General features: G+C 42.8%; 2 protein-coding genes across 5 annotated transcripts in view; both read right to left on the bottom strand.

Moving 5' to 3' along the window:
* Window positions 1–3,534: 3,534 nt before the first annotated feature.
* On the bottom strand, window positions 3,535–8,158 carry LOC127058573 (migration and invasion enhancer 1-like). The gene is made up of 4 exons (XM_050968716.1): window positions 8,110–8,158; window positions 5,357–5,443; window positions 4,888–4,964; window positions 3,535–3,811 (listed from the first exon to the last, which is right to left on the bottom strand). Exons 1-4 carry the CDS (start codon window positions 8,156–8,158, stop codon window positions 3,728–3,730), a joined length of 297 nt encoding a protein of 98 aa, XP_050824673.1. The 3' UTR covers window positions 3,535–3,727.
* A 2,271-nt stretch (window positions 8,159–10,429) lies between these two features.
* Window positions 10,430–25,093, bottom strand: part of TRPM7 (transient receptor potential cation channel subfamily M member 7) — a 122,248-nt gene continuing 107,584 nt past the window's right edge. For 2 of the 4 annotated variants that reach the window (XM_050966616.1, XM_050966615.1), the window contains exon 40: window positions 10,430–11,944. In XM_050966616.1, the coding sequence (XP_050822573.1) occupies window positions 11,814–11,944 (131 nt within the window). In that variant the 3' untranslated portion in view covers window positions 10,430–11,813. Of the gene's footprint in view, window positions 11,945–13,818; window positions 13,960–19,714; window positions 22,597–25,093 lie in introns of those variants that run through there. The other 2 variants (XR_007776148.1, XM_050966617.1) reach the window with 2 other exon arrangements.

Raw genomic sequence — 25,093 nt, 5'->3', positions numbered from 1 at the left:
GAAAACAAACATAAGCCTAACTCGCCTTATCTACCTAGTACTTACTATTCTGGACCTATAAGAGCCTGTATCAGAGAGATTGGAGAGAAACCTGGTTGCACGTCTGGTCGCTCTCAGAACCCAGAGAGAACAACCACCAAAACCTAACAGCACACACAAAAACTTCCCTCCCTCAAGATTTGAAAGTATCCTGCCCCCGATTGGTCATCTGGTCAGGTGACAGCCAGGCTCACTGAACTTGTTAACCCTTTACAGTCAAAAGAGACATGAAGTACTTCTGTTCTATTAACTCTTACTTATCTGTTTATGACAACTGGCCAGACAGCTTACAGTCTAGGTATCACATAAAACAGGATAGGTGGATGAAACAAAAGTAGGGCAGGGATGCTCCACCTCTCATATCCCCTGTGACTGAGGTCCTAGTGGGGGCCAGCTGTGGTCACTCAATCAGGATGAACTGCAACAAATGGGGCAGCTAAACCCCCAAAAGCTGGTGGATATTCCAATACTTAGATTTGACAAGTCAGCATAAAAACAGCTTCTTTATTACCTTACTGGTTACTCAGAAGCCCAAACTTCATAGTTCCCTTAAAGTGATCCAACCTCAAGCCTCCATCCAGGTACCCATGTCAAATATGATGAAACTTTCTGTACATCTTATTTCATCATGTAAAATAAAAGATTCTACCAATCCCAAAGGATCGGACACATTCCCTCCCAGGTTAATGAATGTTTCTGATCTTACTGTTCTGTGGACTCCTATCAGGCCTGACACACTTAGTACACCTCACACACTACTGTCATAGTATTTATCTGTAAAGCTGTCACGTGTAGTACCAAATAAAAGCCGGTGACATCTAGTCAATATCATCATTGTGTGATGTATGGATGGATGGTGTGTATGGATGCTCACTGGAGGACATCACTGTCTGAACGCCCGTGGGTCAACCTGACTCTTGAAATGAAGACTTTTGGAGAATATAAGGAAAAGGGCATCACGTTCCCCATCACTAAGGGAAGAGAGAGGTCAGCGCTCTTTGCATCGATGAACTTTGCAGCTATGAGGGTTGGTGATGCTGAAAAAGGGACTGTAGAAATGAGAAAACTGCTCCAGACAAAGCTTGGAGCTTGCTAAGGCTACATGTAAGTTCTTAGAAGCATGTTATTCTCTACAATTATGCTGTATGCAAGTATTCTGAATAATTCTGTCACCAGTTCTAAGCAAATCAGGAGATTTGAGGTTTTCTAAAATTAAATTAGACTAAAATATACAGTTCTCCAGTTGCCTGCAAGCCTGACTTCAGTACCAGGCAAACTGGTTGAAATAATAAGGAAAAATATTGTCAGACATATAAATGAACATAATTTGTTGAAGAGTCAGAGTTTTAGTAAAGGGAAATCATTACTCGCCAGTCTACTAGAATTCTTTGAGGGGGTCAACAAGCATATAGATCCAGGGGATCCAGTGGATAATGTGTACTTAGATTTTCAGAAAGCCTTTGACAAGGTCCCTGTGACGGGGTTGGGACTCACCACCACAGCGCCTCCCACTGGTTACCTCCAGGAATTAGCTCAGTTCATGGGGAGTGCCCTCTGCTGGTGGTGTCCCATCCGCCGTCTGTTCCTTGCTGGTGTCTGGATCCACGTTGTCCCCACTCAGCGGCATTCTCTTCAGGCTACTGTCCTCCAGCAGTGCCCCCTAGTCCATACTCACCCCCTTCTGGGGAGGTTAGCAACCATCTGTGCTCTGGCCTCAGTGGCCAACCACAATCTCCAAAGTCTAAGCCCTTGTCTCAAGGGCCGGTTGCAGTTGGTTTGAGCCACTTTACTGCATGGCCAGGTGCAGTACAAAGGGGAAGCAGGGGGACTCAGGCCCGTCCACTACTCTGGGTCCCAACCCAGGGACCCTTTAGTGGCAGCCTCCCTGCCCGCCTTCTCTCCCCTTGTCCATCTGTCCCTGGGCCACTTTCCCTCTGGCCCTGTACACCCTCTAGGCCCTTTCTATCAGGGCCTGCAGTCTGGCAGGTATTGGGCCGGAGCCGTACTATGCTCCCCCTGAGCCTGCCTAGCACTGCTCTGTCCAAGGTGCTGGTCTCCTGCTCTGGACACAGATCTTCCCCAATGAAGGTCTGGGACACACTGCTGCCAAGCTGAGCCCCGATTGGCTGTCTCCAATCTCAGCACTGATTGGCTCTCAGTAAGCCCTTTCCTGATTGGCTGCCAGCCTGCACAACCTCTCTGGCCTACTCTAGCCCCCTCTCACATGGGGGTGGGGCAGCTGGCCCACTAAGTCCCTCACCAAAGACTCTTATGCAAAGTAAGCTGTCATGGGATAAGAGGAAAGGTGCTCTCATGGATGGTAACTGGCTAAAAGGAAACAAAGAGTAGGTATAAATGGTCAGTTTTCAGAATGGAGAGAGGTAAATAGTGGTGTCCCCCATGGGACTAGTCCTATTCAACATATTCACAAATGATCTGGAAAAAGGGGTAAAAACAGTGAGGTGACAAAATTTCCAGATGATATAAAATTACTAAAGATAGTTAAGTCCCATGCAGACTGCAAAGAGCTACAAAAGGATCTCTCAAAACTGGGTGGCTAGGCAACAAAATTTAATGTTGATAAATTCAAAGTAATGCACATTGGAAAGCATAATGCCAACTGTACATATAAAATGATGGGGTCTAAATGACCTGTTACCACTCAAGAAAAAGATCTTGGTATCATTGTGGATATTTCTGAAAACATCCACTCAATGTGCAGCAGCAGTCAAAAAAAGCAAACAGAATGCTGGAAATCATTAAGAAAAGGATAGATAACAGGGCAGAAAATATGTTGCTTCTATATAAATCCATGGTACGCCTACATCTTGAATACTGTGTGCAGATGTGGTTGCCCCATCTCAAAAAAGATATATTGGAATTGGAAAAGGTTCAGAAAAGGGCAACAAAAATGACTGGAGGTATGGAACAGCTTCCGTATGAGGAGAAATTAATAAAACTGCGATTTTCAGCTTGGAAAAGAGACTGCTAAGGGGAGATATGATTGAGGTCTATAAAATCATGACTGGTGTAGAGAAAGTAGAAAAAGAAGTTTGTTTACTACTTCTCATAACACAAGAACTAGGGCCCCCAAATGAAATTAATAGGCAGCAGGTTTAAAACAAGTAAAAGGAAGCATTTCTTCACACAATGCACAGTCAACCTGTGGAACTCCTTGCCAGAGGATGTTGTGAAGGCCAAGACCATAAGAATGTTAAAAAAAAGAATTAGATAATTCATGGAGGAAAGGTCCATCAATGGCTATTAGCCAGGATGGGCAGGAATGGTGTCCCTAGTCTCTGGTTGCCAGAAGCTGGGAATGAGCGACAGAGAATGGATTACTTGATGATTACCTGTTCTGTTGATTCCCTCTGGGGCACCTGGCATTGGCCACTGTCAGAAGACAGGATACTGGGCTAGATGGATCTTTGGTCTGACCCAGCGGGGCCATTCTTATGTTCTTATGCTTGCAAGGGAAAAACCCACAGGTGGAAATTAAATTGCAAAGAACTCATTTCTCTTTATTGTAGTTCAGTAAGACACACTTGAGCTCTGCATCCCAGGGAACAGTTTCTTGTTTTTTTTCCTGATTTTTATCATCTTTTTGACAAAAACAGTCATTAAAAGAATCTATTCCCAACTTGGAATCCAGGTGCCATTTCCAGTGGTTTAAATTCTGTGGTTCCTTCTACTGAAGGATGCAAATTTTTTTGTTCCTGATGATCTTCTCACAGCTTCCTCCATCCTTAATTTTTTTGACTGCTTCCACGATCTAAAAATCAAACCAAGACAGTAATACATCAGAATCAAAACGGTTATAGTTTTAGTGATGGGGTGGGCAGCCCACACATCGTCAGGCAGGAAGGGGTTAATGAACTGCCCTGAGTTCCAGAAATTAGACTAGCCCAGGCTTGGTTTACTGAAGTTCCTTTGGCATTAAGATATCTATGAATATTCTAAAACATTGCTCTCCATTTGGATTCCAGGGACTTTTCCCACCATTACTATCTAATTCATCTGCCTACACACCTGCCAATGGATTTAGCGGTCTTAATCTGGGCCTCCTCTCCCTTCACTGTGATGGAATCCCCTGGATGACACTTCTGGTTCAGTGTAAGAGCACACAGCTTTGACAGCTTAGTGCATCAAGTGCTAAGTAGCAGCACTATTTTTTTAAATCTCACCTCATAAAACATCCTTTCTTCTTCAGCCTGGGACTAAGGCGTATGTAGCATTTTGTGATATATGCATAATAAAAGTAACTACTTATTGTGATTGGCCAGGAGACAACTGGAGCTAGCTGCTAAGCTGAATGCTACTGGCAGATGTGGGAATGGCAGTGAGAAGAGCACACGGTGTAGCTGACACTGGGAAGGAGGCTGTGCACAGGCTATGCTGGGAGGTGAAGTAGCCACCACCAAATGCTGCCGGGGGGTGGGGAGGGAGGAGAGAACTCTGCTGAAAGGGAAGGGAAAGCAGCCTGCAACATCTGGTTTGAGGAAATTGGCAGATCAGCTGCAACAGGGGTGTGGAACAGGAAAAGGTCTGCTTCTGCCTGGTAACATGTTTTAGGGGTGGGCACCCAGTGCTTGTAAAAAGCACTGGAATTTACTGATGGTAACCCTCCTAGAAAGGGTGGGCTGCCATTGGCTAAGGGCTGCTGACACCCATTCATGCAGGAATATGACTAACCCTTCTAGCTTCCCCCAAGTTTGGGCCCTTTATCTGTAACCATATTTTTTTTGGCAGTGGGTCAGTCAAGCTGCTGTCTTTCTGTGGGGTGATGCACAGGCACATTTGCTATCCGAGACCATAGTATGCAGTCTAACACCAACATTCAGAACTTACATCTTCTGAAAAAGGAAAGCCAGAGGTTTCGATCTTAGAAAATATCAGCTTGCCATTTATCTTCACTTCAAAGCTTCCTGCAAGAGAGAGATTTTCAGGTGATTTTCTAACAATGTTTGTTGGGCCCATTTCTAATTAATAATGGTCTACCTCAATTGTAACCCCACCTCCCTGCCCAAAGTTTTGGGGAAAATCAGCTTTTGCATGTGAAACTGAACTCTGGATTGGATCCAGTCTTTTATACAACTAATACATTTTCCATGTGACCATCAGCATCTCTTACATGTTAACACACTAATGATGATGCAGCATTATGGCATAAACAGCAAAAGGCAAGATCAGGACTTCCCTATGATTAATATGCAGTTTAACTGAAACGCCAATTGACAATCATGCTTATACATTTTCTACATGACTTAGTAGCACTTAGTACTATTAATAAAGCTTGTGTATTATTGCAATCTCTTACCTTTCCTGCCCACTTCATCTGAAATCTCCGCATCAGGAACTTGCTCTTTGATTTTCTTGGCAAGCTCCTGATAACGGGCTGCGTACCCTCATCCTCCACTATAAAACAAAAGAGACAAAAAAGGTTTAGCATCTATAAATTGCTAATTAGCTTTAAGTTGGCAATTATGGATTAAGGATACATAGTTATATTGGAATTTCTAGCATAAATTTACAAAGTGAAATTCTGGCCCAGTTGAAGTCAGTGTCAAAACTTGCATCAACATCAGTGGGGCCAGGATTTTACCCAAGTCTTTTCTTACAGTGAGAGTATCATCTATGGTCGGTTACACTGTAGGACAGGGGTCGGCAACCTTTCAGAAGTCACGTGTCGAGTCTTCATTTATTCACTCTAATTTAAGGTTTTGTGTGCCAGTAATACATTAATGTTTTTAGAAGATCTCTTTCTATAAGTCTATAATATATAACTAAACTATTGTTGTATGTACAGTAAATAAGTCTTTAAAAATGTTTAAGAAGCTTCGTTTAAAATTAAATTAAAATGCAGAGCCCCTCAGACTGGTGGCCAGGACCTGGATAGTGTGAGTGCCACTGAAAATCAGCTTGCGTGCCACCTGCAGCACCCGTGCCATAGGTTGCCTACCCCTGCTCTAGGATCAACAATGTTGCTGTGCTACTAAACAGCAACACTACTAAACTGATTTGGGAATTTCTAGTGCTTTTTTCTTCAGGAAGACACTTCTGTAATCACAGAGTGGTGATTACAAACCCGTAAATTTACCAGTAATCTGTAAGTTTAAAGTTCCTTTATTGTTGCAGGCTGATATGTGCTAACTTACCAATTAATACAGCCTTTCTCAGATATTTCTTAAAACTACTTATAAATTCTCCTCCGGTAGGATTAAGTTTTATTTTTAAAGAGTGTCGGTGTAAATTTTTTTCTTCACTATGAAAAAAGGTGTTGTTTTAAAATAAGCTAATTAACATGTGTTAAAACTCTACTGTGTTACAGCAATTTGTATTTTAACACATACAACAGGTTTCTTGGAAACAGAGACTGCATCATAAAAGGAGGAAATCTTAAATATATTTCCAAACTGGTCTTCTTGAATTTGCATATGAGCCTTCTTTGGTGGTGACCAGTTTAAGAGGTTTTCTGATTGCTACTCCAATTCAAGAGTCATTGCTGCCTAAGTTTTTTAAATTTTTGTGATTCTAGCCTAATAGAGGCAAAGATCTGAATATAGCAACGATGTTGCTCCTACTGCAACTTCTTGGGCAGGATAATCAGAAGAGCCCAAAACTACATTGGTTATGGTTACTTTGTAATTTCCACACAAAAGGTGGAATTTAGGGCAGTCTATTTCTGAGGTTCTCAAGAACCTCTCCCAAACAAGACATGCATGAGAACAGTTACATAGGCAGGAATAAGATGAGATAGACAAGAACAAGGACAATACACAAAATGAGCAGAGGGAAGAGAAATGGAAAAGGGAAAGTGTTTTTAAACCAGGTAGGATACACCTTAAATATAATAATTAGCATTAGCAGACCTGTTAACAAGTGATGTACCTACCAGATCAGATTCATCTTCAGAACAGTTTTGTTGAGATAGTTAAGTGCTATAACTTCCATATTACAAATAGGGAAACTGAGGGAAAGAAGTGAAGAGATTTGGGAGTAAGGGGCACAGCGGGATTTTAACTCAAGATTTCCTGACGCCCATTCTTCTTTATTCCTCAAGCCCACACTGACGCCACCTAAGTTTACATCAACCAAGCATGCAACATTATAGTGCAATTCTGGAGATATGCACAAAGTGACATTTTATTCAGCGTCTGCATTCCACAAAAAAAAGTATAGCCCTTTTCTATAGAGTCAAACACACCATTATTCATACTATATTCACACAATGACTCATGGCGGCTGCAAAAACAAGGCATAGGGAGGAAGCAGAAATTAAGAGCGATACTGAAAGTTACTGTAGATTAAAAACTTTAAAATATGATTTCGTCCCTTGTACAAACAAGCAGAAGTCTATTTTACATTGTTCTAAATGAACTGCTGAAAAATATATACTTTTAAAAAAAATACAGCTTATATATATATATATATATATATATATATATATATATATATATATATATATATATATATATGTATTATCTCTCTCTCTCTCTCTCTATATATATATATATACATATAGATATAGATAAATCAAAATTCTCATTGGCTAGTACTAATCTGAGATACTAAGATGTACAGAACCAGCATACATATTAATGTTAGATGTTTAACCCTATTTTTGTGAAATCCAAACTAAGGCCCAGATCCAATCAATAGCATCTGGGCAGACTGCAGAGTATGGGAGCAGCAAGTCCACCTCTATGCTGAAACCGATGGTTAATTTTCCACACAAAAAACTCATAAAAAGGAACAATCATTAACTGTAACAAAAGAAAGTTGCATAATATCCAGAAGCCTCTCCTGAAGGGTCATTAGTACAATACATTTTAAAAATCTAAGTGATCTCTTACCAGTATTCAACATGCACTGTTACTCCCATGCTTTCTGTTAAAATCTCTTTTTCCTCTTGCGGCTATAAATTGTGTGGTAGTGATTTAGAAACAACCAGAAAAAACTGGGCAGCTGTGGAAAAGTGCAGTCACAAGCTGAAAAACAAGTGCCGCTCCTCTCACAGGTCACATGGCTGCACATCCGTAGCTAGGGAACCAGCCCTCTTGGTGGACTCACCTTTTATGTACTTTCGTGACAGTGCAGTTAGATTGTTTAGCTCTGACATACATCAGCACCTAAATACTGCAAGGGAACAGTCCTTAATACCTTCTGTCACATTGGAATGATTGTTTTATTTTAAATTAACAAGTTAATAACATTAAAAGTTCGGGATGAAAGTGATATTGATGGCTGAGGAAGTGAGATTGCACTTTATTTTACAGGAAGTTGAGTCAACAGCAAAGAAAAAGCCTAGTCATTTTAGGATCACATAGTATGCAGATTAGTCCATCAGAATACTTTTTAAAAAAAATGAACAATGAAAAATATTGGAAAATCTAGCTGAATGTGTCAGCTAAAGAATATATTCTGGGGAAAATATTTCTTTAATTGTGTACAGTCAACAACAAATGCTCCTTCAGTATGAAGACAAATTCAGGGTTCCATATTTTCACTATAAAGGAAAAAGGGGAAATTTTAATACATATCTTTTAACAATAGTTTAAGAACATACTCAAATCAGTTAATTGCCATTTGTTTTCAGATGGTTCAGAACAGTTCTCTTGAATTCCTGGAATAGATTTTAATCTTTTATTTTAAAAAATGTAGAAACTTGTTGAAAAATATGGACTTTCAGTATTGTACCTATTTCTCATGTCTGATATTTTAAAGTATGCAGTGGATAGTTTAAAACAGTGGTCTGAAACCTGAGGTAAAGGCACCAACTATGGTGAATTGTGAATCTGTTTTCGGGGATAAGGAAAGGATGTTGAATATTTGCCGAATCATCTATTCAGTCATGGAGAAAAAGATTTTACACACTTAAATTTAAACCTAGTCATTTTCCTAAGTTATGATCCTGATCGCTCCCCCTCTAAATTTAGCTCAAACCAAACCAATTAGCATGGAATATCATGTACGTTCCAACGGGGAGAATTAGGTTAGATAATTTGAGGTTAGTGAGACAATGCATTTGGCACTTAAGAGTATTAAAAATTAAGGGCTCTTCACTTTTGAAAAATTCCTGCTATTTTTTCACCACATCTCAAACAGCTTGGGAAATAGTTTGCATTTAATTTTTGTTGTTGTTGTTGATCTCAATTAGCACCTTAAGGACTATTTTTGAAATTGTGATTTTCTTTTCTTAATTCTGGAATTGGAGCCCCAGGCCCTGCACTTTGGGATGCAGGGCTCAAGGTGGCCTGGGGAGTTAGTGGGGGACCTGGCGCCAGCAGCAGCGAGTGACCTGGCCCCACCCTGCCAGCTCCCAGCATCGCTTGGGGTAGGGGTAGAAGCCAGAAAGAGGTGGAGCGGGGTCTTGGGGGAGAGTGGAATGAGGGTGGGGAGGAGGCGGAGGGTGGGGTTGCCCCAGGCCCCACACCCTCCTACAGACAGCCCTGTCTGGAACTATTTTATATTTTATTGGGCACTTAGAAACCTGTAAATCTTATGACACAAATGTGTTCTCAAGCTGGCAATGTACGTGGGATTAGACTCGCCCACAGCTCAGTACTCAAACTCCTGCAGGGAATTCCAAGTCCTGCACATAGGTTGCAAGCTCTATGGGATCCTGGTCCTAATGCTTTCTCTGCTCCGTAGTGGAGTGGCTATCTACTGTCACACATCAAGGTTTCAAAAGTTCAAAAATGGATCTCAAAAAATAAATTCACAGGCAAAACACTAGTTAAATTGGTAAGAATAAAAACTCCATATTGTCAAATGTTTGTCTCTAACTCTCCTAGCCTGCAAATTTTGTGTACACACATATGGACACACATACCCACACTCGCTCAGAGTTCTATTATATTTTTTCCCCCTGTAGTAACTGAAAATGTCTTTATAATCTTGCTTCTATTATATGTCCTTCCAGGCCCTTGATTGTATCCCTGAGGAACTGTCTGTGGTAGACACTTCCTCTGAACTCTGAAAATGTCTTTATCTGGTCCATTAAAATGTTAGTTTTGTTTGGCTAAGAATATAATGAAAGACTAGATTTACAATCATACCTACTGCTCATACCTACTGCTCAAGCTACCCCATAATTTTATATTCATATAACTCTAATTAAGGAATGTGTTCCTAATACTAAATAAACATTTTAATTAGCTTAAAAATTTTATACTCATGTTTATTCATTACACAAGTTATTACATAGTTGTCCAATAAGGGGAATTTTTACACTTTATTCAAGCTTCTGGCATTAGCCACCTTTGAACAAGGATACCTGACTAGATGGATCACTCGCCTGATCTAATACAGCAATTTCTATGCTACTGCATAAACTCATACTCGCCCCAAGGAAACTTAAGACATCCCTTTCAGATAAGGACAGCAGAAGTCTGTAAACAAGAATAAATTTATTTTAGATTTAAAGATTTAATGATATACAAAATGTATACAGTATTATATCTTTAATACACTTTACCTTTCCCCCATCAACATAAAACACGATTTAAACAGCTATTGTGTTCGTGCCTTAGGTCTGTATCTATAAGATACACTACTGAATAAAAAATTTTTTTCATAGAGCTTTATATTGCCCTTCAATTAAAAATTACAAATTAGTACCTATGTAACAAACAAAATAAAAATCGCAGCATGAAACTTCAGTTGGACAACAGGTTTTTCTTGTTGAATACTCAACAAGACTTGGGACAGTTAAATTACATTTTATTGGCATAAAGTTGCATTGCAATCTCCCGTACTTTACATAATGCTAATCCAACCCTAGTCTTTTTTTAAATAAGTACCACAAACAACATAACATTAAAAGATGTTTCTATACAATTTTAAATGCATTTAAAAGTTCATGTGTACATTCCGTTTTGATATACTGGTTTTATGAGATTTTTGGAAGGCATAACTTCAGAAGCAGTCATTACAAGAAAAAGCATTTCCCTGACTTCGTTCTTTTTTTTTTTCCAACAAGGCAACTTCTTGTTTGGACCAGTATGTACTCTGTTCTACTATATGATGTAATTATACCAGTCTATCCTGGCTTTATTTGTTACTATTTGACAGTGACTTGATAAAACTGAAATGTATAAAAATAAGAAATTTCATTACACAAGTAAGGCTCTATTCCATAAAAACTGGCTTCACATCTATGAAGCTGAATCCTGATTCAGGAGACAAACTCTTTATTGGAATAGATCCATTTCTGACTTCAACCTCAGTATACTGGCACGATATACACAGATCCTTTGGATCTGTTCCCTTCCAAAGGCCAGATGAAACTACATGGCATCTAATGAGATGAGACACTTCTGACAATGCTCAGGAAAACCTCTGTCGATGAAGAAGGATGCAGTCTCCCATTTCTCTAGCTGGCTGACAGTAAACCAGCTGCCAAACAGACACTTTGCCTTAAAACATCCAAAAAGAAGTCCTTTTAGTCAAGAGCCTATTGCACCACAGGATTAGAGGATTAGACGAACCTCCACTGGACAAAAGCAAAACTAAAAATAACCTTCTCCAAAAAAAAGACTCTTTAAAAACATCTCATAAATTCTTGTCATTCAACCCTTAAAATAATCAGCTGCCAGCTCATCTCTGTAGATGGTTACCACAAGTTGTTACGTCCTTAGATTATGGACCAGACATCAAAATTCCACTTATAACACTTGGTTCTTTGTTTTGATCTCTCTTTCATCTGATTTTAGTGGAAGACAGATAATCTACAACTTAGTGACACTGTGCAATGCCAGTGTTTGCTCGTGTCATTACAGCATCAAGTGAATAGAACTAGTTGATTCTGATTCTTTGGTGCAGCTTCCAGGCTGAATTGTCAATTCTGGAGAATCATCCTGAGGAAATATAATTTTGTCAGGCGTATAATCATTTCTCTTCAGATCTACATCAACAAAAGAAAAGACAATAACAGAATAAATGTTAATATTTCTTGGCTTGGTAAAATGAAAGGGCCGTTAAAATCTTTAAAAACACATTTAAAGATCTAAGTATGCCAGTGTTTCCCAAACTTGGGACACCGCTTGTGTAGGGAAAGCCCCTGGCAGGCCGGGCCAGTTTGTTTACTTGCTGCGTCCACAGGTCCGGCCGATCGCTGCTCCAGGCCAATGGGAGCTGCTGGAAGTGGCGGCCAGTAAGTCCCTCGGCCCGCACCGCTTCCAGCAGCTCCCATTGGCCTGGAGCAGCCATTCTACTGTGGAAATTGACTCCTTTTCTTGCCAATTACAGATTATGATATTAAAAGTTTCAAGACAAGCCTAGAAGGCAGAACTGAGATTAATCGGTTGCTAAAGTTTTCTAATTACCTGTAAAAGACATACAATACAGGCAGCAGTAGTGCAATCTTCCCTTCATTGCTTTACCAACCCTAACAGGGAAGGACCATGTCTAGGATTGAGGACAGTTTAGATTCTATATTCATTTAATCCAAGACCTGTCTATTGTGATAGTTGACAAAAGGAGTAAATGAGTTCCATTTATGGCTGTGGGATTTTTTGGGATATGGTCACCACTTCAGTAAAAACTAGATAAGGAACACCAACTCATTTTACGTAAGTCATCAAACTGCTATTAGGCAGTGGTAGCTTTCGGCCACTACAAACTTAGACTGGATTTGAACTGGCAAATGAGACATGAAAGACTCCATTACACTATTTTTACCCCAGACTGAATCTTTGTAGAATTAGAATACTTATGAACTAAAATAACTCCACCGCCTGCTTAAGTTTTTGTGCTGATTTTATGCTACTTTTCCTGACTTTATATCTTCCCACAACCTTTCCCAATAATTTGTTTTTGTATGACCTGGTGTATGCTACAGGTTACTTCACTATAATTTATGTCACTCAGGGATTTGAATAATCCGCACATCTGAGCGATGTCAGTTATACCGACTTAAGCCCTGGTTAGACAGTGTTATGTCAGCGGGAGAGCTTATTGTCAACACAGCTACTGGCTTTTGCAGAGGCAGGGGTTTAAGAGCTCTCTCCCATCAGCTTAAAGCATCTCCACTACAAAGCTCTATAGTGGCACAGCTGCATCAGCGCAACTGTGCCACTAAGTGCTGTAGTGCAGGTGCAGTCTATGTTTATTTCCTTTTGTGTGAAATTGTTTTGCCTTAATTCTCCAGTTTAGTTCTCTAGTTTTCTATTTTTCAGATTGCCCTCAAACTTTTCAAGCCCTTGGCCACTATGAAAATTCTTTATTTTTTTTTCAATTCTCTTTTTTTTCCCCTTGGAAAGTTGCGAAGAGTGTTAACACAATTTCAAGATAGTTAAAGAATTTAACATTGTTTGAGACTGACAGACAACTTAGACAGATTCAAATTTACTTGTATTCTTAGCAGACTTATCTTGTTGGAATAAAAAAATTGTTTCACAGTGATGAAATAATAGCCATGAAATTAGCTATTAGGTTGCCAGACACTTCCTTTTACAAGACCCAAGCTGGAGCGGGAAGGGGAAGAAGAGAGTCGGTGCCCACAGAAACACATTCATCTCCAGAGCCTGAAATGGAACCCAAGATTCCTGAGTCTCACCATTCCTCTGCCATTAGCAAATATCTGTGAAACCCACTGGCACAGGGTGTGTCTCATCCTCCTATTGCTCATCCACATAGAAGATGACAACCTGCTATTGCGACCAGTTATTCAATTACTTCCAGTGAAAGAGGTCTATGCAGTGGATCTAAGGTTTCCAATCCCGCTGATGAACCACATGGGTGTCAATATGATGCCACATGGAGAGAATGGTTACTTACCCTACAGTAAATGTGTTTCTTTGAGATATTGCAGCCAATATGGATCTTCCTGTAGGTCCGCATGCACTTCTTGTGTACAAAATTGTTTTTTGAATAGCAGTGTGCAAGTGGGCCAGGCATGCCTCGTGCCTTCTCATGCTCCTATACAAGGGCAAAAAAGATGGGTCAGCCATGACCCTGCCTCAGTTCTCTCATAATTCAAAGCCTGGGGTACCAGGGGACTGCAAAAAGCATAGATGACGGGCAGGTCACGGAATCCATGCTGATTCTTTGAGTATGTGTCAGTGTAGGAGACCAACAAGCAGCATCTCTTCAGAATGGTGAGAATGAGAAGTTTCAGCTGCATCAGCTGAATGATGACTGTAGGACTACTATCTCAAATTAACATCAGATCTGGCAGCTAAATTTAATGAATAATGCTTGACAAAGGTCAGTTGGCTACTCCACAACACCACCACCTTGCAGATCTCAAGAATGTGACACATTTCTGAGGGAGGCAGAGGATGTTTCCTGAGCTCTAGTGGAGCGAGCCTTGCCAATTATTAACACAATAAGATATATTGCATTATCCATTTCAATGTCTTCTGAGAAATGGCTTCACCTTTAGGAATGCCCAGCCATGGCTATAAAATAGACAGGGAAACAGTCTGCTTTATTACATTGATAGCACCAAATCATTCAAAGTCTTGGATACATCTAGTCTGTAATTTCTTTTCTTCAGTCCAGAGTGTGACTTCATGAAGACAGGCAAGCTAATCCACTTGGTTTAGATGAAATTCTGACACTATCTTCCAAATGAACTATAGGTGAGGTCCACCATGTTCCTACTGAATGTAATACAGGGAGGCTCAGCCATAGGTGCCTGAAACTCACGCTCTTGGCTGAAGTAATAGTCACTAGAAAGCCTGTCTTCAGTGTAAGTGATGCTGGGAGCAGTTGAACACAAGTTTGAACGGAGGTTCCATTAGTTTCAGGAGGACCAGACTGAGGTCCCCGGCAGCAGTAGGTTCTCTGACTGGCAGGTAAACATGCAATAGTCCTTTGAGAAACTGATATTGTGGGGAGCAAAGACTGAACATGACTGTACAGGCAGATGGCAAGCTGAGGCTGTTGTGAGGCAGACCTTAAGAGAGCTGAAATAGGCAGGTGAGAATATGTGGCATCTAGGCCTGGACCAGATCCAGACCATGTTGGGATACTCTTTTCAAGAACTGCTTGCATGAAGGCCAGGTCCACACTACAGCGTTAAATCGATTTAACGCTGTACCTGTCCACACTACAAGGCACTTAAAATCGATTTTAAGGGGTCTTAAAATCGATTTCTGTACGCCAGCTAAACGAAAGGAGTAACCCTAAAATCGATTTTACAAAATCGATTTAGGGCTAGTGTGGACGGAAATCGAAGTTAATGGCCTCTGGGAGGTATCCCACAGTGCACCAGTGGCCGCTCTGGACAGGTAAAGGAACTCTACTGCACTGGCCAGGTACACAGAAAAAGCCCCGGGAACTTTTGAATTGCATTTCCTGTTTGGCCAGCGTGGAGCTCTCAGCAGCACAGGTAACTATGCAGTCTCCTGAGAATAGGAAAAGAGCTCCAGCGTGGAACACACAGGAGTTATTGGATCTGATCGCTGTATGGGGAGAAGATTGTGTGCTATCAGAACTGCGTTCCAGTAGACGAAATGAAAAAACTTTTGAAAAAATCTCTAATGCCATGAGGCAGAGAGGCCATAGCAGGGACTCGGTGCAGTGCAGAGTTAAAGTGAAGGAGCTCAGACAAGCGTACCAGAAAGCCAAAGCAGAAAATGGCAGATCCGGATCTGAGCCAAAAACATGCCGCTTCTACGCGGAGCTGCATGCAATTTTAGGGGGCTGCGCCACGACACGCCCCACCCTTGTCTGTGGATTCAGAGATGGGGGTAGTAATCTCAGCCATTGCTGATGATTCTGCGGAGGGTGAAGATGTGGAGGAGGAAGAGGAGGACGAGATGGCAGAGACCACACAGCACTCCATTCTCCCCAACAGCCAGGAGCTTTTTCTCACCCAGACAGAATTACCCTCCCAGCCCTCCCAAGCCACTAGCCCAGACAATGAAGCCATGGAAGCGACCTCTGGTGAGTGTACTTTTTAAAATAAAAAACATAGTTTAAAAGCAAGCATTTTTTAATGATTGATTTGCCATGAGGGCTTGCATGCATTAGCTGGCATTAAAGTTACTGGAAAAGTCTGTTAACATGTCTGGGGATGGAGCGGAAATCCTCCAGGGACATCTCTATGAAGCACTCCTGTAGGTACCCCAAAAGCCTTTTCAGAAGGTTTCTGGGCAGGGCAGCCTTATTCCGTCCACCATAGTACGAAACTTTACCACGCCATGCCTGGAGCACGTAATCGGGTATCATTGCATGACAAAGCCTAGCTGCGTATGGTCCCGGGGATTGCTGGCATTCAAGAAGCATAATTTCTTTTTCTCTGTCTGTAATCCTCAGGAGAGTGATATCGTTCATGGTCACCTGGTAAAAAGTAATGTAGCTTATTAAGGGGACAGAGATGACCATTCCTTCGTTGCTGCTTTCCTGCGCCTTAAAAAAAATCCTTCCCTTGCAGTTAGCCATGTAGGGGGAAGATAAAAAGCAGCCCATTTCTACAAGGAGGTGTCTGTAATGGCGCTGACCTTTTTAGCATTTGAGCAGCAGGAATTTTCGCTGCTAATTGCCAAGGGAGAGGGGGAAGGGGAGGTGGTAAGATTTCAGTGACCTGCCATTACAGCAGACATGCAGAGTGGGGGGGAAAACCATTCACAATTTTCCTCTAGGCTTAACTTTTCTGATGGCATAAGAAAAGAAGCAAAAGATGTGCTTTTTAGCAGTTTGGCTGCCCAGCATGAATTGTACCTGCTAATAGGCACGGGTAGGGGGGAAAGGAGGAGGTTGTACGGTTAACTGCCATTAGATGTATGCCTTACCATGTCCGCCTGCAAGCTGATTTGTAATCCCCGGACCTGCGTCTGTGTTGATCTCTGACACCACAGCCGCAAGCACTAAATACTAAAAAAATCCAAAGGTGACCTTGTAGTGAAGTGACATGTGCTACGTACGGTGAATAGTGTAGTTCACTGTGAAAGAGTATAACCATTGTTCTGTGAAATGTATCTCTTATGATCCTTCTATCACTCTTTTCCCCCACTCATGCAGCTGCACATTTTTCAAGCCTCCCTACTCCAGTCCGAAGGATAGGTCAGATAAGGAGAATAAGGAAGAGGAGGACACGGGAGGAGATGTTCACAGAAATAATGGCAGTAACCCGCAGTAAAAGAGCTCATCAGGGGGAGTGGAAAGACGTGGTAGCAAAGTACAGGAAAGCTGCCAGTGAACGTGAGGACAGGAGGGACCAACGTGAGGACAGGAGGGACCAATGTGAGGACAGGAGGGACGCTCGAGATGAGATGTGGCGGCAGGAAGATCAGCGGTGGCGGAATGGAATGGAGCTGCTGCGCGACCAAACTGACATCCTCCGAAGTCTGTTGGAAGAGCTGCGGGGTCACAGAGTGCCACTTCAGCCCATGTTTAACCTCCCTCAGTACTCACCATGTCCCATATCTTCCACACCCAGACGTGTAAGAACGCGTGGGGGAAGGCTTTCTGCACCTGCCCACTCCACCCCCGTGGACAGTCCAACCAAAACGCTGTCATTACATTGAAATGTCCTTAATGGCCTTTTTCTTCCCTCCTATACTCCTCCCAAACCACTCCCGGGGTACCTTTTTATTTCTCTTACTCTTCTTATAATGACATGCTATTCAAAGCAAGTGGGAGGGTGGGTTGGTTACAGGGAATGACTTTATTTCCATAAGCAAGCTGTTAGGGAAGGGTGGAGGGTAGCTTGCTTGCAGCAGGAGTCAATCGGGGGGGGAGGTTCATGAAGGGGAAAGAAACACAGCAGTCACACCGTACCCTGGCCCATGATGAAACGCGTTTTCAAGGCTTCCTTAATTGCCTTTTTCTTCCCTCTCATCCTCCTCCAAAACCCCTACTGGTGTATTTTTAATTACATGCTTTTTAAAGCAAGAGGGAGGGTGGGTTGCTTACAGGGACTGACTTTTAATAAAGAATACAAGGTTTTTAAAAGATAGTAACTTTATTTCCATAAACAAGCTGTTAGGGAAGGGTGCAGGGTAGGTTGCTTGCAGCAGTAGTCAATAAAGGTTGGGGGAGGTTCAGGAAGGGGAAAGAAACACAGCAGTCACACCGTACTCTGGCCCATGACGAAACTCGTTTTCAAGGCTTCTCTGATGCGCACCGCTTCCTGGTGTGATCTTCTAATTGCCCTGGTGTCTGGCTGCGCGTAATCAGCGGCCAGGTGATTTGCCTCAGCCTCCCACCCTGCCATAAAGGTCTCCCCCTTACTCTCACAGAGATTGTGGAGCATACAGCAAGCAGCAATAACAAAGGGGACACTGGTTTGGCTGAGGTCTGAGCGAGTAAGTAAACTTCTCCAGCGAGCTTTCAGACGCCCAAATGCACATTCTACCACCATTCTGCACTTGCTCAGCCTGTAGTTAAACAACTCCTGACCACTGTCCAGGCTGCCTGTGCATGGCTTCATGAGCCATGGCATCAAGGGGTAGGCTGGGTCACCCAAGATAACTACAGGCATTTCAACATCCCCAACTGTAATTTTCTGGTCTGGGAAGTAAGTCCCTTGCTGCAGCCATTTAAACAGAGTAGTGCTTCTGAAGACATGAGCGTCACGAACCCTTCCTGGCCATCCCACGTGGATGTTGGTGAAACGTCCCTTGTGATCCACCAGTGCTTGCAGCACCATTGAAAAGTACCCCTTGCGGTTTATGTACTGGGTTCCCCGGTGCTCCGGTGCCAAGATAGGGATATGGGTTCCATCTATGGCCCCCCCACAGTTAGGGAATCCCATTGCAGCAAAGCCATCCACTATGACCTGCACGTTTCCCAGAGTCACAACCTGTCGTAGCAGCAGCTTAATGATTGCTTTGGCTACTTGCAGCACAGCAGCCCCCACAGTAGATTTGCCCACTCCAAATTGATTCCCGACTGACCGGTAGCTGTCTGGCGTTGCAAGCTTCCAGAGGACTATTGCCACTCGCTTCTCCACTGTGAGGGCTGCTCTCATCCTGGTATTATGGCGTTTCAGGACAGGGGAAAGCAAGTCACAAAGTTCAAAGAAAGTGCTCTTACGCATGCGAAAGTTCCGCAGCCACTGCGAATCGTCCCACACCTGCAAAACTATGCAGTCCCACCAGTCTGTGCTTGTTTCCCGGGCCCAAAATCGGCGAGCAATGGGTAGAACCCTCCCCCATTACCATCAGGAGCTCCAAAACGCGGGGGCCTGCGGTTTCGGAGAAATCAGTCTCCAGGTCCTCATCACTCTCGTCGCCACGCTGCCGTAGCTGCAGCCTCCTCTCCTGCGTTTGCTGTTCATCATTCAGCATAGACAGCACGAGAATGCGTGAACTGTTTACAACGTCCACGATCAAGGTACTGATCAGACCAGGGTCCATGCTTGCTGTAAAATGGCGTTTGCTCACTTCACCCAGTAAAAAACGTGCGAAATGGCTGTCTGCTGCTTTCAGGAAGGGAGGGGGTGAGGCTGTACCCAGAACCACTCACGACAGTGATTTTTGCCCCATCAGGCACTGAGGTAGTAACCCATAATTCCAAGGGTCAGGGAACACTGCAGGAACTTTGGGATAGGTACCCACAGTGCAACGCTCCGGAAATCGATGGATGCCTGGGACCATGGACGCACACAACCAACGTAATGTGCCCTAGTGTGGACGCATAAAATCGATTTTATAAACCCTGTTTTATAAAATCGATTTTACTAATATCGATTTTAAGCTGTAGTGTGGACGTACTCTTAGATTAATACATTCTTCTGGAAGATTTCTTCCTGCTCTGTACTAAGATTTCCTGGACCTGCAGGGAGCAAGCTATCTATGTCCATGTTACTCAGCCACCCAAATAGCCACATAGGTGCAGCAACTTCATGTCTGGATAGAGTATCTGACTATGGTATTGTGAGATCAGGTCTGGGTAGTCTGGGAGTTGGGTTGGAAGCTGAGTGCACATTTGTACTGGGTCTGTCAACCAAAACTGTCTCGGCCAATACACAGCTACAAGAATGATCATGATTCTGTCTCCTTTGATTTTGGAAATCACCCTGAGAAATTTGTGAAAAGGTACATAGAAGGCCTTGAGCCCATTGGAAGAAGGCAGGCACCCGTAACAACCTAGATTCAGAACTGCTCTGGATCAAAAGCTCTTGCACTTGGTACTGATATTGGTGATCAACAGATCTATTACCAATATCCTCCAGTGTAGAAATATTTGTTTTATGATGGATTTCTGCAACGACCCCTCATGAGTGGTGACTGTTTGCTCAGGAAATCTGTTAAGGTTGTTGATGACATTCGGGAGGTGAAGGACAATCAGGGTTATTCCACATTTGTGGCACAACGTCCATTAGTTTGATGGCTTCTAGGCAGAGGGTAGATGCACGTGCACTTCTTTGCCTGTTCATGTAGTGCATTGTGGAGGTGTTTGTCAGGATCTGCACTGAAGAGTTTTGAAGAACTGGTAGGAAGGCCACACAGACTAGACTGATGGCTCTGAGTTCCAGGGCATAGATGTGAAGCCCCATATCCTCTGGGGCCTAAATCTCTTGCATTTGCAGGTGATCCAGGTGGACTCCCCAGCCTGTTCCTGATGTGTCTGTTATTAAGGTCCTTGTTATGGAGGGGCTAGAGAACAGTACCCCTCCACACACATTTCCAGGTTTCTTTCACCAGCTCAGTACTGTGACATGAGGTGGGACCACCACTTTCTTGTTCATCTGGTATCTTGTTGGAGAACAAACCGAATTGGAATGGTTGCAGGTAAAATCTGGCAAGAAGTGTCACATACGTGCACACCAACATATGGCCTCGCAGCTCCAGACACATCCATACCGTCATAGTTAGGCTCAAGTCTATCTCACACACTAGCAACTGCATCAACAGGAACTTGTCTTTGGGAAGAACACTCTTGCTGAATGGGAGTCAATCAGGGCTCCGAACTCTATCATCTGTGATGGGATGAGACACTATTTTTTGTAGTTCACTAGGAAGTCTAATTGGGTGAAGAGGGAAAGGGTGAAATTTGCAGCCTCCTGCTGGGATCTGCCCTGATGAACGAATTGTCCAGGTAATGATAAAAATGAATGCCTTAAAAAATAAAATAAAATAAAAATAAAATAAAATAAGTGTTCTGCTACCAACTCTAGGCATTTTGTGAAGATTCTTTGTGCCATGGAAAGTCCAGATGTCAGTATCTTGTACTGGCAATAGCTGGGTCCCACTATGAATCCTAGGTACTCCCTGTGGGCCAGATGGATGGCTGTGTGGAAATATGAATCTTGAGAGCCACCAGCCAATCTTGAGCTTGCAGATATGGAATGATGGAGGCAAGCATTACCATCCTGAATCTAAGGAAATATATATATTTGTTCAGTCTCCTCCAGTGATAAGGAGGATTTCCTGGGAAGAGACTGGAGTTGTCCCTCTATTGACTCCTGTTCCTGTTGGCCCACATCCAGTTCAGTACAAGTGGTCTTGCCAGTGAAGCTGCACAATTTTTTTCTAGACATGTGGGAGGATGACCTGCTACTCAGCAGATGGGAGGATGGTCCCCAGTACGGTTAATATGGCCATAGTAGCATGCCATATGTGTATTAACCTGGTTGAGGCTGGCAAGCCCGGTGACACTCCCACACTGATACTCAATGCTAGCAACAAGTAGTATTTTAGTGATAGTGAGGAGCAAAGTATCTCCTTGTGGAAGGGCTGATATCAATCCACCTTTTTGGTAATGGCAATGTTGCTAGGGCTGATATGGATGCTTCTACAACATATCTGAGTTTCTTGCTCAGCTCAGTCAGTAATGAGACTATTGTTCTGCCCAAATGCCAAGGGGCTTTGTGTTTTGAGGAGTGATGTCAAGTCCGTCCTCCAGGAGCTACCTGCAGTCTTGGACCTATGCTTATGTTTGGACTGACTATATAAATTGGTGTCCTCTTTATGGGGTGGTGCAAATGCTGGCTTTATTGTCTGTGAGTAGGTGAGTCTGTACAGGAGCTGGAGTTATCTGCATCAGGTCTATGGTGCCAAGGTAATCAGTGCTGAACTGCTGACATTGAAGGGGCTGGTGCCGAGATTACTGACACCAAGATCTTGTGCACTGGTGACTTTGCTGATGTTAAGGTGGTCAGCATTGATGGTGCTGACTCTGCTCACATACTATCACCTTCTTTCCACTGCCTGATTCCGGAGCTTGAGGGATTACTGGTCAATACTCATTTATCTGGTCTTGCTCTAGTCATAACTATCACCTTTGGGTCTGAAGTGATCCACATGGATCACTACAGTAGATGTACTTTGAGCCTAACATACCTGAACTTGTGCATACTGGCAGAGAAAAACTTAAATACAAAGCACTTATCCAGGATATGGCTCCCTCCTAGATAGGAGGAGCATTGGCTGTGCCCATTCTTTATGGGGATCAGTCCATTGCAGGATGGGCAGGATTTGAACTCAGAGTTTGGACCGCCATGCAGTGTAGTGGTTGGCACAAAGCACCTCACCTCACTATATTGGGGGTGGAGGGGCAGGAGGAAGTTTGACAACCCTGTTGCAATCTATTTTCTTATTTTTAGAATGATCCTTATGTGAACTGTGCAGATAAGATTTCCTCACCAGGGATCGTAGTTTTCTGTGATTAAAAAAAAATGAAATTCTCTGATAAAAAAGGAAACATAAAAATCCTTATTTTTCCGTGATTAAAATGAAACGCTGAACTTCAGTTTCCCTAGCCATAATATATACAGCTATCAGCTGAACACAAATGTTTGATACATTCACAATTTTTAAACAAGTTCAAAGCCTGCCAATGCCAATCATAATAATAAAATAAAATTAATAGACTGATCAAGTCACAGTGCACTTTTTTACTGTTATCAATGGCCATGCTGTTTCAGCCTCTTGTTTTCATTTCTTTTCATTCAGTTTATGTTTAAGTGCTTTTAATGTGTTCTACAATTGTCTGCCTTCGAACGTAATCTACAGCCTTGCTGCATACAGTACAAACCAGCACATTACCATCAATGTGAAATTTGTCCTTGCCAAGCTCAGCAACACCGTCTTTAGAGGTGATTTTTAAAGTTTCCAGCATCTTTTTGTAACTTAATTACTCACTTCTAGAGGCTGAAGTGAAATTTGAGATTCATTAAAACACAAACCCCTATACACCACCATTGAGTAACCTCTATACCAGGGGTGGGCAAACTTTTTAGCCTGAGGGCCACATTGGGGTTCCGAAACTGTATGGAGGACGTGTAGTGTCCTAAATTGCTCCCTGTAGGAATGTGCTACTTATGGCTGCCAGTCCTGGTGCTCTGAGTGTCATGGTAAGGGGGCGAGGAGAGGATAAAGGGCATGGGGTCCCAGAAGGCAAAGCCTTCCCTACCCGGGTGTAATGTATTAAGTTGCTCCCCATAGGAACATGCTACTTACGGTGTACTACTTACAGCTGCTAGTGCTGGTGCTTCGTAAGTAGCACATTCCTACGGGGAGCAATTTAACACACAACCCCCCCGGCCCCACACACACACTCCCTGTGGCTCTTGCAGCCATGCTGCCTGGCAGGAGTTTGCAGCCCCACACAGCGAGCTGAGGCTGCGGGTGGGGGGTCACACAGCAAGGAAGGGGCTGGGGTTATCCTCCCAGGCCGGGAGCTCAAGGGCCAGGCAAGATGGTTCCATAGGCCACCGTAGTTTGCCTACTCTGCTCTATACACTGGAAACAGTTGATTGAAGTATGTTTAGCTATGTAAATTTAAAGCACATTCAAAAATAAACCACAAGAGGAGAAGGTTGCACACACCGAATAAGTAACACTGGTACTTTCACCAAAATCTAGTTAAGGTTAATATCTGATCACGGAAGTCGTGGATGTCACGGAATCTGTGACTTCCAGAGACCACTGTGACATCAGCCTCCAGTGGTTGGGAGTTGCAGGGTCCCCTGCCATCTGTGTGGGCAGGGAGCTGCGGAGTACATAAGAACGGCCATATTGGGTCAGACCAAAGATCCATCGAGCCCAGTATCCTGTCTTCCAACAGTGGCCAATGCCAGGTACCCCAGAGGGAATGAACAGAACAGGTAATCATCAAGTGATCCATCCCCATCACTCATTCCCAGCTTCTGGCAAACACAGGCTAGGGACACCATCCCTGTCCATCCTGGCTAAAAGCCATTGATGGACCTTTCCTCCATGAATTTATCTAGTTCTTTTTTGAACCCTGTTATAGTCTTGGCTTTCATAACACCCTCTGGCAAGGAATTTCACAAGGTGACTGTGTGCTGTGGGAAAAAATACTTCCGTGTGTTTGTTTTAAATCTGCTGCCTATTAATTTCACACTTAGTTCTTGTGTTATGAGGAGTAAATAACACATCCTTATTTATTTTCTCCACATCAGTCATGATTTTATAAACCTCGAACATATCTGCCCTTAGTCATCTCTTTCCCAAGCTGAAAAGTCCCAGTCTTCGTAATCTCTCCTCATATGGAAGCTGTTCCATACCCCTAATAATTTTTGTTGCCCTTTTCTGAACCTTTTCTAATTCCAATATATCTTTTTTGAGACGGAGTGACCACATCTGCAAGCAGTATTCAAGATGTGGGCGTACCATGGATTTATATAGAGCCTATATGACAGATTTTGTCTTATTATCTATCTCTTTCTTAATGATTCCCAATATTCTGTTCGCTTTTTTGACTGCCGCTGTACATTGAGTGGATGTTTTCAGAGAACTATCCACGACTCCAAGATCTCAGTCTTGAGTGGTAACAGCTAATTTAGATCCCACCATTTTATATGTATAGTTGGGAATATGTTTTCCAATCTGAATTACTTTGCATTTATCAACACTGAATTTCATCTGCCATTTTATTGCCCAGTTTTGAGAGATCCTTTTGTAGCTCTTCGCATCTGCCTGGAAGCTTGAGCAGTTTTGTATCATCTGCAAATTTTGCCACCTTACTGTTTACCCCCTTTTCCAGATAATTTATGAATATGTTGAATAGGATTTGGCCTAGTACAGACCCCTGGGGGACAACTATTTACTGCTCTCCATTCTGAAATCTGACCATTTATTCCTACCCTTTGTTTCCTATATTTTAACCAGTTACCAACCCGTAAGAGGACCTT

Source organism: Gopherus flavomarginatus, chromosome 9 (assembly GCF_025201925.1).
Source record: "Gopherus flavomarginatus isolate rGopFla2 chromosome 9, rGopFla2.mat.asm, whole genome shotgun sequence".
In the NCBI taxonomy this organism is placed as follows: Eukaryota; Metazoa; Chordata; order Testudines; family Testudinidae; genus Gopherus; species Gopherus flavomarginatus.
The sequence above is the reverse complement of the archived record's forward strand: the minus strand, read 5'-3'. Positions and strand labels throughout refer to the sequence as shown.

Coding starts and splice junctions, on each gene's coding strand:
- LOC127058573 (XM_050968716.1), bottom strand. CDS start 8,158: ATGTCAGAGCTAAACAATCTAACTGCACTGTCACGAAAGTACATAAAA. Junction 4,965..5,356: donor AGATGAAGTGGGCAGGAAAG/GTAAGAGATTGC, acceptor TCTCTCTTGCAG/GAAGCTTTGAAGTGAAGATA. Junction 3,812..4,887: donor GCTTTCCTTTTTCAGAAGAT/GTAAGTTCTGAA, acceptor TTTGATTTTTAG/ATCGTGGAAGCAGTCAAAAA.